Here is a 15,624-nt window from a genome sequence, read left to right on the forward strand (position 1 = left end):
TCACTTGTTAATATGCTTTGAAGGGTCCCAGAGGGGCCTGGCTATAAACCTGCTTAACGGGAGAAGCCCCTTGCTCAGGGAGCACCTATTAGGGGCATTTTGGGAAATGCTGATATAAAGTGTAAAAGGAGATGCATTCAGAGTTCCAAAACGAGGAATGGATGAACTTAGAGAACCTGATCCATCCCCACCTGGGAACTCCTTGTAAGGACTGACTGGGAGCCATAGATGGCTGGGATGTTGGGAGGGGCGACTGTGTGAAAAGCACTTCTGCAGTCCGTGGTACACGGAGAAGGCTCTCAACTAATTTTTACTAATAGTGTTAATTTGTGCTATTGTTGTTGCAATACTATTATTAGTATGAGGGGTTCATAGGGAACACATGGATTGGTGTGTGCTTAGACCAGGGCGAGAGCTCCTGCTCCTAGGGCTTGGAATTTTACTAAATAAGAGAGGTGCCGCCAGCCCCTGGGTGCGAGGCGGTGTGTTAATGCGACTCGGTCTGGATTTACCCCGGTGTCCCCAGGGAGCCCGGCTGAGGGCAGCCTCGGCAGGGCCCGGGAGGGAGCTGAGGGGCCGCGAGCACTGTCAGCCTCTGCCCTCCCCCGCGGCCAGGGGCCCTGGCGAGGGGGGCGGCCGCAACGATGGTGGAGAAGTTCTCTCCGAGGTGCCTGCCCTCCCTCCCCCTCGCACTGCTCTCTCTCCCCAGGCCGGCACCCCGTGCCCTCCCGCTGCCAGGCCCCCTCCTGTCAGGGAGGACAGTGTCCAATAAACTCCTCCACCCGCAGGTGTGTCCGCCCCCTCCCACCGAAGGAGAGGGCTGAGGTGCCGGGGCCGGCCGGGGTGGGGGGCGGGCGCCGCTCCGAGCCCCGCCGCGGGCGCCCGGCCTCGGGGAATGGGCGCCGGGGCGAGCGGCGCCGCCCGAAGCCGAGACGGAGCGCAGGTCGCCGGAGGCCGAGCCTCGGAAATGCCCACCCCGGCGGGGCCGCAAGCACGCGGGCTGGGCGGGCGCGAGGCCGGCCGGGGGCGGAGCCTGGAGCCTCGGAAACGCCCACCCCGGGCGGGGCCACACGCACGCGGGCTGGGGGCGCGAGGCCAGCCGGGGGCGGGGCCCGAGGGGAGGAGCCTTGAGGCCTGCCCCTGCCCGGAGGCGCGGCGGGAGCGCGGGGAGGGGCCGCCGCCGTCCGCCCTGCCCTCGGCCCGACCTTCTCCCCGCCCGCCCCGTCCCGGCCGGGGCGGCCCCGTGGAAACCCAGGCCCTCGTCCCTCGTGTCTCGCCAGGCTTCGTGAGCTTCGACAACCCGGCCAGCGCACAGACCGCCATCCAGGCCATGAACGGCTTCCAGATCGGCATGAAGAGGCTCAAGGTGCAGCTGAAGCGGCCCAAAGACGCCAATCGCCCGTACTGAGCGCCGGCGGGAGCGTCCCCCGGGGGAGACCAGGACTCGCACAGGTAACCGGGGGCGGCCGGGGCGCGGGGACGGGGGGCTGGGGAGGGACTCCGGACGGACCCGCCGCCTCCTCCGGCCTCCGTGGGCCGGACCCTCGCTGTGCCTTGGACCCGCTGCGCCCAGCTCGACCTGCCTGGTGCCCAGGAGACAGGCGCAGAGCTGCGGTGATCCCGGCAGAAGTGGGCATGGCCATTCCGCTGCCGCAGAGCCAAGAGAGGCAGGAGTGAGGGAACCGCTCTGCGAAGGTGGGGCGAGCCCTGGGCCTGCGCCTCCAGGTCTACACTGGCAATCCTGTTTGCCAGAAAACCCTGGGGTGAACAGATGGCAAGCTCAGGGCCGGGAGAGTTTGGGGGCGGTATGGGCTCTGCGGGGAGCTGTAGCCTTCTGCTGGGGCCTTCTCCCAGACTCCTTGGCTCTCCCCTCCCCAGCTCCCTGCCTGGAGGGCTGTGGCCTTTAGACTCTTGACCCCCTCATCCCCCCAGTCCCCATAGCTCAGTCTGGAGAGGAGGGACAGGACTTTTCAAAGGAAACTTTACCAAAAAAAGAACAAAACCCAACAGGATGGGACAGAAGCTGAGGAGGGTGATGGTGTAGCACTGGGGCCACTTACCCTGCCTGCTCTACAGAGGCCATGGTGCGTGGGCAGTTGTCACCTTTTCTTGCTCAGTCTGGGTCCTGCTTTGCAGCTGAAGACACATTCAGCCACTCCTCTTCCAGGCCACGTGTTCCCCTGGGTGAAGCGGCTTCCTGGGAGGAGGGGAGCTGGAGGGGGGCGATGTGCCAGGCCATCAAAAGTCCGCCTTCAGCCTGGGCTCCCCATTGCTGTGCACTCCTGCAGTCCCAGCTCATTCACAGGCCAGACGGGCTGCCCAGCCCTCTGTTCCTCCATTCCTTCAGCAGTGTTGGCTGCCAGGCACTGTTAGATCCTTGGGACTCAGCAGTAAGAGTGGTAAGCATCTGTCCTTAGCAGGAGAGACAGACAATAAACAATGACATATGATCCAAGAGGAAATTATATAGTGTGCCAGAATTGTTGGTTACAGTTAAATAGTGGGGTCAGGTTAGGCCTTGTTGAGAAGGTGACATTGGAGCAAAGACTTAAAGAAGGTGAGGCAGGGAGCCATGCCAGTGTCTGGAGGAGTGTGTACTCCCAGGGTCCAGGCTCCAGGGTGAGGGCGGGGTGGTGTGTTCCAGGAACAGCAGGAAGCCAAGGTGGCTGGAGGGGAGCAGGCATGGGGGGGAGTGGTGGGAGAGGAGATCCCAGAGGTGAGGAGGGCCACCTCCTGTGGGACCTGCAGGCCATTCTATGGACTTTGGCCGCTCCTCTGAAATGGGGGACTGCACAGGGGAGCCATCGGAGGGGTGTGAATAGAAAAGTGATGTGATTAACTCCCATTTCAGTGGGATCACTGGCTGCTGTATTAATAGATTCTCAGCCCAAAGCAGAGGTCTAGTGCACGGACCACTCACTTTAGGGTGACAGCAGTCCCATGTGGTATGAGGGAGTTAACTTCTAGATGTATTTTGAAGGCAGAGTCAAGGATGCTGTTCGTAATGAGTTAGAGGTGGGTGTGAGAGAAAGAGGAGTCAAGGATGACACCAGCTTTGACCCGAGTGACTGAAGAGCAGAGTTGTCATGACCCAAGATGAAGAGGGGTTGGGAGAAAGATCAGCCGTGTGAGAGTCAGGCATTTGAGCGGAGCTTCAGAGTCTGGAGTTTGGGAGGGAGGTCTCCAGTTTCCCAGTCTCTCCTCAAATCCCACCACTGCCAGCAGAACACCCTTTGTCCACCCGGGAGCAGCAGTGTTCACCTTTCACAAGGAGTGCTTGAGCCTCTACTCCCTGCAAGCCTGGAAAACCAAAACCCGCCTCTCATGCTTCCTGAGTTCCCACCCTGCCCATCTCTGGCTTGCGTGAAGTTGCATCCACACGTGTTCATTCCGGGTGCGGGCACTTCCTGTGCCAGGTGCTGGGTCACCATCCCGATTGGGTCACCATCCTGCCTCCGTGGAGCTTCTGGCTCTGTGCACACAGACACCAGGAGGCAGCCCGCAGATGGGTGCGTTTCCATGGGAGGGGAGGGATGGTTCAGTGAAAGCAGCCCTTTCTGGACATAGAACACTTTTTCTTAACTAAGCTCAGCTCTGCCATGAAGGCGTGACCTGGGTCAAGGTGCTTCTCCTCCTGGGCTTCCATTTCTTCATTAATGAAACCAGGGTGTTGGAGTCATCAGAGGATTTTTAAGGAGAGGCATGCTCTAGGGTCATGGCCTGAGCTTCTTAGGGGCGCCTGTGGGTGTGTTTTGGGGCTCCCCCCAAAGCACCCTGTCTTAGCCTCCTAGAGTTCCATGCAACTAAAACCCAAGCAAGGATACAACCTCTAGGGCAGAGCAATTCCCAGGTGAAGAGGTGAGGAAGGCACAGTTGTTGTTTGAGATGTGAGGTAAGAAGTGGCCCTCAGGGTAGAACCAGCTGGCAGTCATCATTGGGGTGGGGACTTGAGAGGTTTAGAAAACAGAGTGGGTTCTTCCAGCTGGGAATACAGAGGCCAGGAAGATGGGAGCCACGGACTTCTGCACAGTGCTTACCATACCCGAGGCACAGTTCTTATAGGTAACAACTGCAAGACAGAACTCTGTGGCTGCCTCTCAGGTGGGTAGTGTAATTATTCCCATTTTACAGATTGAGCACAGAGAAGTTAAGTCACTAGCCCATCAGCTGCTGGGTGTAGAGCCATGATTTGAAGCCCAGGGTCTAGTTCCTGACTCTTAACCCCTTCAAGGAAGGAGAGCCCTCACCGCAGCCCTCCTATCCCTCCTACCCCAGAGTGTCCTGACTATCAGAGGGCACTTGTCATGACATCTCACTTCTTTGGGGTTAGCCATCTGACTACCTCCTTCCTACTGAGCAGTCTTCTAAAAAACTGTAATGTGACATAACTCCTACAAGAGAGTTGACCTTTAATCTCCATTTAGGCAGCATTTTAACAAATGGTAACTTTCAGGCTCCCCAACCCGAGACTGTCAGAGGCTGTCACTGAAAGGGGCTGCTAAGATCAGGGGCATGCTTGGGGACTGCAGTGAGAAGTGGCTGCTGTCAGGCTGCCAGTGAGGGAGGAGACAGCATGCACAGCAGCTAAAAACCTGCACGATTTCACAGGCCAGTAAAGGGTGTTTACAAATGATAAGTCCTCCGTCCTCAGACGGGAAGGGCTAGCCTGAGCAGGGGCTGAGGGACAAGCCATGGCTAGGAGCAAAGCTGCGACGGGGAGGGGGGTCTCAGGGCTGGGGCAGGCCACCCACAGTGGTGAAGGCTGCAGGGGCAGCAGGCCTGGTGGCCAAGTCAGAATGGAGAGTATAGGTCTGGGGAAGGAGAGGGGCCCTGGCGGGGCCCCCTGCTGGGAGGAGCCAGGTTGTGCCTTGGTTCCTTAAAGTGAGGCCCGGGGATCTGGCTGGGTCTTGGCATCTCCACGTCTCCTGAGAGTGTGGCTCTCTTTCCTCTAGGGCTTCCTGGCTTCCCTGCTGCCTCTGCTCCTCTGGCTGCTCCGGCTTGTTATCTTGTGCTAAGATGGGAGTTTCTCCAAGAAATCTTTACCAGGAAACTAAGAGGAAGGAAACAAAGGCAGGAAGAGTGGCAAAAATGCCCACATGGCCAGGTCCACAGCTAGCAGGCGGAATACCTGAGGCCCTTGTCCTACCGCCAAGCTGGCCAGCACACCCTGGGCCCCAGGCTGAGGGTGGGCTCGCAGACCCCTAGCATGTGCTTCTGCGGTTGGAGAACACACTGGGCAGCATGTCTCACTCCAGTGGGCGTCCCGTCCCTTCTGAGCCCTGGGCTTTGGCTCTGAGTGTGCTGTTGCACAATGTCTGCTCCAAGCTTGGCGGGCACGGGAGCTTCAGGTCTGACCGGTCCAGGGCTGCGTCATGGCTTTGGGCCTGGGCCTTCTCTGGCTTGAGCCCAGCTGTGTTTAGGACCTAGCATCTGAATTCGCTCAGCCTGACCATAATTTCCTCGTCCATGTCTTGAGTTGGAGCTCCCAGGCTTGATTCAAGCTCCTCTACACTGGGCAGTGACCCTGCTGCCACCTCTAGGGCTGGGCTCTGTGAGGCTCTTCCAGAGGGTGGCCGGAAGGGGTCACCCCTGCAGGCAGAGGTGCAGCTGCTCCCTAAGGAAGAGAGTCATCAGCTGTGCACACGCAGATCCCTGGGGAGGCTCCTTAGGGGTGGAGTGAGTGTGAGAGTGTGTTTGTGTGTGGGGGGCCAAGCGCGTGTGAGAGAAGAGAGGTGTATGAGAAAGTTCGCTGGATGCACCTTTGAGGAGAGGCTGTGTGAAGCTCAGCCTTGAATCTCCAGCGCGCTGGACCGTGCCAGGTGCTGATGGGCAGTTGGAGGAAAGCTCGAGCGGGCCAAGGAGCATGGCGAAGTACAGAGGAGTGGGCGCCCGTGAGGTGCTCAGGAGTGGGGTGAAGCGGGAAGGAGGGGAGTGCCCAGGAGTCCCTTAGTTGCAGTTGCCGTAGCTGACACCTGATGGCACTGCCCATCTCAGTTCTTAGGCCTCTTCTCCCACCCAAAGGGACCTGCCAGTTGGATGTCTTGGGTGGGTCTTAGGGCTTTCTTCCAGGAGGGGTGAAAATGTAGGGGAGGGTGGCATGTCAGGACTTGGTGGGCAAGCGGTGGGCACTGGTCTGAGTGAGGGAGACCTGCTGTTGGAAGAGCAGGAACCCCACATGACGCGCAGGCAGGGCAGGGTCTGTGGAGGAAGAGGGGCTGCGAGCTCTTCTCTGAAGGCACAGCTGGAAGCTGGGTTTGGACTTAAAATAGAGTCACCTCTCAGCTGCTTTGCACCTTATCCACAGTGACATTTCACGATGCCAGGCTTCCCTTCCACACTCCCTGAAGGAAACCACAAAGCTGAGAGTGGAGTTGGCTGCATGTAGAAGCTTGGTGGATTGGAAACCCTGCAGATAAAAATGGTGCCTAGGGTGGGGCACAGACCCTGGGGCTGCAGGGGAGCAGGAGCTGGGGAGCAAGCTCAAGCAAGGGTGACCATGAGGAAGGGGTGGAGCTGGGGACTCTCAAATCCTCGGGTGGGGGCAAAGAACTGTGCAGTGGTGAAGAGAGCAGGAGACGACTCAAGTGGAATAATTCAGTGATGGTTGACTGAGAGGGGAGCTCAGCCTCAACCACTTAGGGCTCCACCAGTAAAGAAGGGAGGTCAGAGCCTGCGAGCTGGGTCCCTCTGGAAAGCTGAACGTGGAGGGCTGTAGGGTATAAAGGGACGGAGAAGGAGGCGGCAGAATAGGGGTGGTCAGCAGAGCAAAAGTGACAGCGGCAGAGACCAGCGGCTAGGGCCATGGCACTCCCCTCTCTGGTGGACTGTCCTTGGTATTACCCATCCTGCAGGGTGCCCTACAGCCCTCCATGTGGTCTTTTCACAGGTCAGAGCTGCGGGGCTTCTAAAGGCTTCACATGCCCAGAAGCAGCCCCACTTAGGCCACATTGGGAGGGAAGCACAGGGTGTGAGGTGATCATGAAGTGAAGCTGGTAGTGCCAAGGTGTGTTTCTAGAAGTCCAAGAATGCAGATGTGATTTACCCTAAGTCTCAAAACTAAACGTGTTCATTTTCTGAAGGTTCTGAGGAAAAAGGGTTGAGGCAGAGTGGAAGGGGAGAGGATCATAACATCGTGCAGTGGGTGCTCTTGCGGTGGAGACACCCTTCACTGGGGATGGTGGCCAAGGTGGGACCCGAAAGGGTGGGAGGGCTGAGTCGCTGTCGGTGTGGACCATACTCTGACAGCAAAGTGTGTCATGGGTGGACCCCAGGGATACAGCAGTCACCTTAGCCAGCCTCTGACCTACCTGGCAAATCAGGGCCACCCTGACAGGCGCCCCCTGCTGGTCCACAGGCTGAAGCCACAGAAGGCTGGGAGGGTGAGGAGAGCTCAGCTCCTGGGGGAGAGAAAGAATCGAGGGTAATATAAAGCAGAGAGCGTGCTCCCTCATCTGCTTGCCGGCCATGGTGGCTTGAGGGGCTGTTTTATTTTTTTCTAGCCCCCTCGCCAAACCACCCACGCCCCCCCTCCTCTTCCCGACGCATGATGGATGCCCTTAGTGGCCCTGTGTGAGGTTCTGCTACTGTTCACAGTGTATCATGTGTCTGCATAAACAACCGTGTGTGTGTGTATGTGTGTGTGTGCTGACGTGCCCATGTCGTTTGTCTGCCGGCTTCCTCCATCCTTTGAGTTCTTTTCAGTTCTTTTATGATTTGACTGCTGTTCTCTCATCAGAGCTTTTAGATTGATGCTGTGGTCTGTGCTGTATAAATATTTTTCCTTTTAATTTTGTTTTAACTTCTTCCTTGCCCTTCTTCACCCTCAACCCAACTCTCCCTGCCCTCCCACACTCCCGACCCCACCCGACCTGTCCCTGCCTCTTCCTTCCCCCTTGCCCACACTCTCTTGTCCTCTCTCTCTTTCTCTCTCTCTCTACATATATAAATATATATATATAAATCTTTTCTTCTTTTGTCATTCAATCAAATTCCAACAACCCAACCAGGGCCAGTCAAATCCACCACAGTCTCGCGCTGAGCTAGGAATAAAGTTCACGTAATCACATGAGAGTGGAGAAAACAGTCCCCCATCCGTAAGTTCAAATCAACTCAAAGTTCACAGTGTGACATGATGGCGTCATGTAACAAGGCTAAGAATCGGTTGCATGACAATTGCCGTCAAGTTTCGTGGAGGTGCTGTGATTGGAGCGTTTTTCTTGGATGTCGTATCAGTTGATGATTGGCCAGTCATGATCACACGTGCATTTTCTTGACTTTTGTGCTGCCACGATCTTTTTTGCTGTGCTCATTTTCGTTTCGTTCTTGGTGCTTGCAGTGGTTTTACTTTCTGTTGTTTGGTTTTTCTTGTTCAGCGTTTTTTATGCTTCTCTAGATGTCACATAGAGAAAAAAACAAAACAAAAGAATAAAAAAATAGTAAAAATAAAGATGAATTCCTGAATTCTCGAACACGGGATCATTTAACGATGCAAACCATTATTTTTTTTTCTTAAAAATAAGGAAAACATCTAAAAAAATATCTTATGCGTGGTTGATTTCCTTGCACTTGAAAATATTGTGATTTTATTTTTTTCTAGAAATTTGGGGGCCTTTTTCAATTGACATTTTCCTAGGTCTGGTCTTTTTCCACTTAGGCTATTTTAAATCTCACTTCAAAAGGAAAAACAAAAACCAAAAAAATCTCTACAGTAACAGAATGATAAAAAAAAAAAAAATTCTAAACCAAAAAACTAGAGCACAAAGCCAGAGGCTCTGAGAGAGAGCCCGGTAACAATTGTAAGGTTTGTATTGTAGCCGCTTCTGCTAAATTAAATGTGGGGAGGGGAGGCGGGCGACCGGGGGTTTGGGAGGGCTTTTCGGTTGGTTTGGAAAAAACAGTCCTGACAAAAGCAAAATGCACCTTTTTGTTTACAACTGAAAAAGGGTCCTTGACAAGTGTTTTTTAATTTTATTATTATTTTATTTGGTGTTGTAATTGTTTAGACTGCTGTGTACGGTTTGCTGTTTGTTGAATCAACAGTGTGAAAAACCTGCCAGCATGGATTGATACACGCATGACGTTGTCCCCTCAGTGGGGGCTTTGCAGTCCTAACTTTCTTGATGTAACCAGTCACCCCCATGTATAAGTGGAAGCTGCTTGCTAGAATGGAGATGAGTCTCATTTGTTAATTCACAATGATTAAGCATTCTCCTTCTGATTCTAGTCAGATCATGATTTTTTTCTTAAAAGCAAAATGAAACACCAAGAAGCCACCATTCAAAACGAAATCGAGAACTGTCTAATTTAATTAAGTTTGATGATTAAATCCGTCCCAACTTCTTTAGGTCCTCCCATCCCCTCTCTTGAGGTTCTGAATTTCCTCTAAATTCCCTGGCATGTATGAGAAAAATATTATGTGTGTGTGTGTGTATGTGTGTATCTATGCATATACATACACACATATCCACGTATATCCACATATGTGCGGGTGAATATGTCCTACACATATATCCAGATATACATATATATACACAGCCTCGCAAATACTTACTGACCTTGGGAAAGAAGCAGTTGGCTGGAAACTGGGCAAGCATTCAACCAAATTCATGTCACGGATCTGTCTTCCTTCTTTTCCTTTAGCAGGGGAGGAGTGGGCTGGGCTGCTAGATTTTTGCTCTCTTGTTTGCTAGGCTTCTGTATACATATTGTATCTGGGCTCGACCCCTCAGAGATCAGTTTAATTATGAATTCATATCCCACAGTCCCAAATTCTTCCCTTGGATCTCGCCATCCTGCAATCCAGAAGTCTAAGGGAACCCAAATCGAGACCCTTCTCCCAACAACTAAATCTTCACCACAGGCCTCCCAGTGGTTTCTTACTCTGAATGGAAGAGTCAATTTCTTTTTTACGTATCATGATCATGACTAATTCTCATACTGGTCTCTCCCCTCCCTCCCGCCATCCCCCAGAGCTCCCACCCTACCCCCTGAGGCAGGTTCCTTTTGGTGTTTGGATGCATTTTGTGGTTCCTCTCTTGGCTTAATCAGCCCTGATTTTCTTCATTTTAGGGCAGGATGCTGAACGGGCTACATTAAAAAACAAACCTCTCTCTATATATATTTATAAATGAGAACTGTTGGATGACATCTTTGACATATCAGCCAATATCAATCAAGCTGAAGACTCCAGACACTTTCTGTGACTGTAACATTTCTTCAAGGAAAGTATAGCATCTATGGAGTTCAGAGGGCATGTGTTTGGGGGAAAATATAAATATGACATAAAGAAGAAGAAGATGAAGAAAAATGAGGAAAAAAAACACAAAAAAGGCAACTTTACAACAAAATAACTTGAGACCAGATGGGGAGGCTGAAGGGCTGGGACCTGGGAAGAGACGCTGCTCACCGATCCCGGGGCTTTTCCAGCCCGCGGGCACCTGAGGCAGGCTGGGGCAAGCGGTGTGGTGGGGCCTGGTCCCCAGGGGGCGGCTGGGAGGCTGCCACTGAGCATCTCTATCTGTCATTCCTTTAGCTATTTAGGGACCAAAGGACCAAACTTTTTATTGCAGATGTGTAGCTCTATGTCAAATAGAGGGGGAATGGAGTCGACCCTCCTTCCTGCCTCATGGCTGTTCTTGAAACAGCTTAGAGCGATTCTATGAAAAATGTAATTAAAAAATTAAAAAAAAAACACAAAATAACAAAAACAAAAAAAAAGGAAAAATAATGCTTCAATGCTTTTAAAACAGCAAGATAATAGTTCTTTGATACTTTGAGAGGCGCTTTGATTACCCTCATTCAAGTCTATGACACTTTCCTATGGTTTTCTGTATTATATGTCTGATGGAGCTGTTAAGATGAACAAATTGGTGGATATTTGGGGAAAGCAACAAAAATATTAAAACTAACTGTGAAGTGTGAGAAAACAAGGAGGGGAAAAAAGGGGACTTACAAGGCAAGATAATTGTTGTGAAAGGTCTGTAAATGCTTCTAACTCTTCCCCCTCTTAAAATCATAATAGTTGTACAGAATTTTAAAAAGGAGAAGTTTAAAATACCTATATAATAGAAGAAAAATTAGAGGAAAGCAAAAAATAAAAAAAAATAAAAAAGGAAAAAAAAAACCTATAGAAGTTAGCGTTACTGCTAAAATCCCAGATGTTGTAGGACTGTACTTTTGTAGAGTTTAGACTGAGCATCAATCCCTTCTCCCTGCGAGTGCTGTCGGACGCCGTTGACCCCGAGGGCCAGGCCGGACTCGCCCACACCTGGGCCTCCTGGCTCCGCACCGCCGGTGGAGGCCGCGCCGTCGGCAGGAAGGCCCGCCGCCGCCGCCCTCGCCTCGCTTCGCTCGGGAGCTGCGCGCGCTCGCCCGCTCTCCGCAAGCCCTCGACACCTTCCGCTTCACTCGCCTTCCATGCTTGCTCCAGAGACTTTCCGGGCAAGGGAGACCTGGGAACTTTCATCTTCAAACGACTAAACAACACACACACACACAAAAACCTTAAACAAGAGAGAGAAAAATAAACAATCTTTGAAGAATTTCTGAAACTGTTTACAAGGAATTTTGAAAAACAGGGATGTTTAAATGATGCCGGCTCTGTTTTTCTGTAAATAAATTTGCATATTTTGTAGGACTTTTAATTGTAATGATAGAGAAAAAACAAGGAAAACTATTTAATGAAAGCACGATATTTATCTTTGGTAAATGACTTTAGAGCAGTTAAAAAAGACATTGCTTAAAAAAACTCAGAATCAGAAAAAACACTGAATTATTTAAGAACACATATATTTTAAAGTATAACATATTTATTATAATTTATTTGCACCGTTGGGAAGACTTGCTTTGGCATTCTGCCTTGATACCCTCCTCTCATAGTCCAGGTCATCGGGAGGCCAGGGGGCTCTCGGACCTACCATTTTTTTCCTTTTTTGCTTTAGGAGAACAACTATCTGGTTCCTCTCAGGCCTTCTGCCTTTCCTTTCTTTCTGTCTATTTTGTTGGTTAATTATTATTTTTAAAATTTTCTTTTTCTTTCTCTTGGCTCCTCCTTTTAGGATGTCCAGATGTTGTAAAAAAAAAAAAAAAAAACAGCTGCAGTTCGGTAAAACTGCTCTTTTCACACTCAACTCCCTAAAACTCCTTGTAACCTTCTGTAACTATTGGATGACGCTTTCTCCAGCTTAGCCCTAAATAAAGCACAGTTTAAAAAAAAGACTCATCTTCGTTGGTCTGTGCTTCTCGGAATCCGGCCAGCAGTGCCCTGCGGGCCCAAGGCTGGTACATTGGAAGTAGCATTGGTCCTTCCCTCCATGGAATCTGTGTGCTACCTGGGCCCTCGTAAGTTTGGAGCCTAAGCAGCATGGAGCACTTTTTGGGAGGTGATGGGAGCAATAAAAGGAGGTCCTCTTCCGCACGAAGAAAAGTCTCTCTCAACTGGTGTGTGTCTCTGAGTCTCCGTTGCAAACCTGTTCTTTTGGTTCCTGGGCACAGATGGCCAGAGTGCCCAAACCCAAGAGAAAGTCCCCCTTTCCTCCTGTTTCCTCCTTGACAGGAGGAAACTGAGGCCGCCTGACCCAAGTTGGGGTGGGGGTGAAGTGCTGTGAGGAGTCGGGGAGGGAGGCAGTGGAGGCAGGGACCACAGTAAAGCAAGAACGATGAGGACGCAGCCCAGAACTTGCCACCGAGCATTTTGTGCTTGGTCCTGCACCTTCCACTGCACGGATAGTTTGCACGGATGGAGGAACCTGAGGATTCTGGATCATGCCCTCAGAGTCAGGGTGCTGGTGGGGGGGGAGGGGGCGGGGTGTAGAGGGAGGAGCTTCCTGGAGTGCTGCATCTGTCTGTGGTGACAGAGAGAGAGAAAAAGAGAGAGATGCATGCCAGAGGAGGTTTGAGGAGGCAGGTATTGTGTGTGTGTGTGTGTGTGTTGGGGGGGGGGTTCCAAAGGAGGAAGAACAGGAAGGGGGACTTGGGGGAGGTGAGGTGGAGAGGAGGCATCAGGTCTTCCTGAGGTGAGATGCACACCAGCCATGAGCCTTCATCAGGCCTTGTCCTGGGACAGACCTTTCTCTCTGTGCTCCCTCATTCTCCCGGCCACACACACGCACCAGGCCCAGCCTTCAGCCCGGCAGCCTGGTCTAGGAAAGGGCAGACTCTCACCAAGGGCCTCCATCTCCCTCCATGTGAGGGGGCAGGGAAGCTTCATGGTTTCGGCTGCCTGGTCAGGGAGAAGACAAGAGTCCTGGGAGGCAAGGGTCTTTGTCTCTGCCCTCCCGTGGGAGAGGGGAGTGGCTTCAGCCCTCGTCTGTCTTCTCTGAAGCGGGAGTGGTAGAAAGCAGAGTTCGGAACCCCAGCTACAGAGCAATGCCTGGCCCCCGTGTTCCCTCATCTCCCACCTCTCTTCCCAGGGCTCATACCAGCCTCTGAAGTGTTAGTCTGGGAAGAAAAAGCCTTCATACCCCAGGAAATGGGGCAGGCCTTCAAGCCTTGACTTAAATGTGGAGATGGGTGCAAGATGAGACTCTCACTGGCCCCTAACTAACCCACAGTTCCCCTGCCCACCAGGCCGCAATGTCCAGGTGGCAGCCTGCTCTGCCCATTCTGGGGAGCTTATGGGGAGCTGGACTTCTTGGAAGAATTCACTGCAAGGGGCTGGATGTCACACTGGGTGTTTTGCTACCCTGAGAGGAATGGAAAGGGATTGTCTAAGGAATTCTCTGGGTCTTGAGCCTCAGACTATTCAAAACTGTTGTTTCTGTTGGACGTTTGTAGTCAAAAGCCAGTGAGTCTGCCAGAGGATGACAACCTCAACAACACTTGCTCCTGTCACTCTCTCAGACCCCAGGGAGCCTCAGTGGCTTCCCCAGACCTCTCCTGTTCCTTTGTCTCTGCTTCTCCTCTGTCCCCCAACCCCCACCCCCCAGAGCTGGGCTGTGAAGCCGGTCAGCCAATTTTGCTTTGCTCTAGGCATGGTTGACTGAGAGGAGAGATGAAAACACAGGACCCAGATATGAATATGCCAGTTCTATAAAACAAACCCTTTATTTAAACCACACACCGAGTGACTAATGTATGCACAGCACATTTAAGAGAGAATACAATTTATTAACCTCTGAGGGGGAAAGTCACAGATTCCTTGAAAAGTATCAGGTCACTTGGCACATGGTTACAGGGGGTTCAGGGACCCGACAGTCATCCATCATCTCCTGGTGAAGAACCCCTGATTTGTGCTGTTATTTAAAAAACCCCAAGATACAATTCTCATTAATTTCTCCTTGTATTCTACGGCTTATATTCCCTGCTAGTATTCTACCTGCAGTGTGCGATTCTTTCATAGCTCCTCTACTTTTAAAAGACATTTTATTATTATAAACTTTTTAATTCAAGCATGATGAAAAGTGCAGATACTGGCATGAAGAACCCCCATGTACACACCACCTAGCTTCAACATAGGTCAACTCAGGAATTATTTTAAAGCAAATCCCAGATATCAAGTCATTTCATTGTTAGATACCTCAGTTTGCCTCATGTTTTCTATGCTGCATTGAGGCCTAAAGGCTGACTCTGGCCAACTGAGGGCCCTTGTGGCCTCTCGCAGCCTTGTCCAAGGGTGGGCCTGGCCCCTAGTGCGGCCCCAGGTCTCCCTCCAGCCCTTGTTCCCACGACACCTTCAAAGGCCTTTCAGCTCTTCATCCACCCATTTGTAATCATATCTTCTCTCTTACTTTTCTCTTTTCTTCTCTCCCTTCTCCCCGCCTTTCTGTGTGATGATAATATGAAAAGAATATGTTTACTGAGACCTTTCATTTAGTAGCTCCTGTCTCCTTTGGGTTTTTATAAAGATCTGATATTTTTCTTGTTCTGAGCTGGATCCCACCCACTCCTTCACACACGGAGCAGCACAGGGAGACACAGACGGACGTACCAGAGCTTCCCACCCACACGAATGCCTCCAGCTCCTCCATTCACCTTCCAAATCCTGTTGCAGTCGGGCTGGGCTGATCTGCTGCTCCCCCTGGCACGGGTCTGCGGGGCCAGTGTTTGAATTACACTGGAGTTGAACCTCAGTGAGCATTCCCAACCTGAGTAAGGTCGATGGGGGACATCTGGGAAGTGAGCTCAGGGGCCTAGCCCCGCCCGAGGTGACAGCATCAGACTTGGCTGTGAATGCCATTTGTCTTTCTCCCTAAATGGAATCCACCCCTAAATAAAAATGATCAGCTACCCTTGATGTCCCACCTTTGATGGACTGTTCACTCCTGGCGGTCACATGTTCAGTCGCTGCCTGTGTGAAGGAGGGGGTGAAGGAAGAAAGGAAAGAACAGACTGCAGACAACAGCAGGCGTGTTCCAGAGAGGTAGGTGTTCTAGAAATGCTTTGAAAGTGATAATAGCACACTTGGAATCAGCGTATAGCCAACCCTCCCTTTCCCCTCAGAGGAGTATTTGCAAGGATAAGCTTTATACTTTATAGCTTCCTCTCTCTACTGCCCTCCTTCTCTTTCTCTAAGCTGTCCTCCCTTCTCCCTGCAAATCCTCGCTTGGGTTGCTTGCCCTCCCCTCCCTACCCCCATCCATCTCTGGTCTTCAACACTCTCAGATGCCCTGAGGCCTGGCTAGTGAG

At 51.9% G+C, this 15,624-nt stretch overlaps 1 protein-coding gene across 1 annotated transcript in view; it reads left to right on the forward strand.

Annotated features, from left to right (window-relative positions):
- CELF4 (CUGBP Elav-like family member 4) overlaps positions 1-12,192 on the forward strand; it is a 305,722-nt gene extending 293,530 nt beyond the window's left edge. Inside the window, exons 12-13 of the mRNA XM_046670818.1 lie at positions 1,281-1,452; positions 10,069-12,192. Of these exons, the coding sequence (XP_046526774.1) occupies positions 1,281-1,408 (128 nt within the window). The 3' untranslated portion in view covers positions 1,409-1,452; positions 10,069-12,192. The remainder of the gene's footprint in view (positions 1-1,280; positions 1,453-10,068) is intronic.
- The last annotated feature ends 3,432 nt before the right edge of the window (positions 12,193-15,624 follow it).

This window comes from Equus quagga, chromosome 9 (assembly GCF_021613505.1).
Source record: "Equus quagga isolate Etosha38 chromosome 9, UCLA_HA_Equagga_1.0, whole genome shotgun sequence".
Taxonomy (NCBI): Eukaryota; Metazoa; Chordata; class Mammalia; order Perissodactyla; family Equidae; genus Equus; species Equus quagga.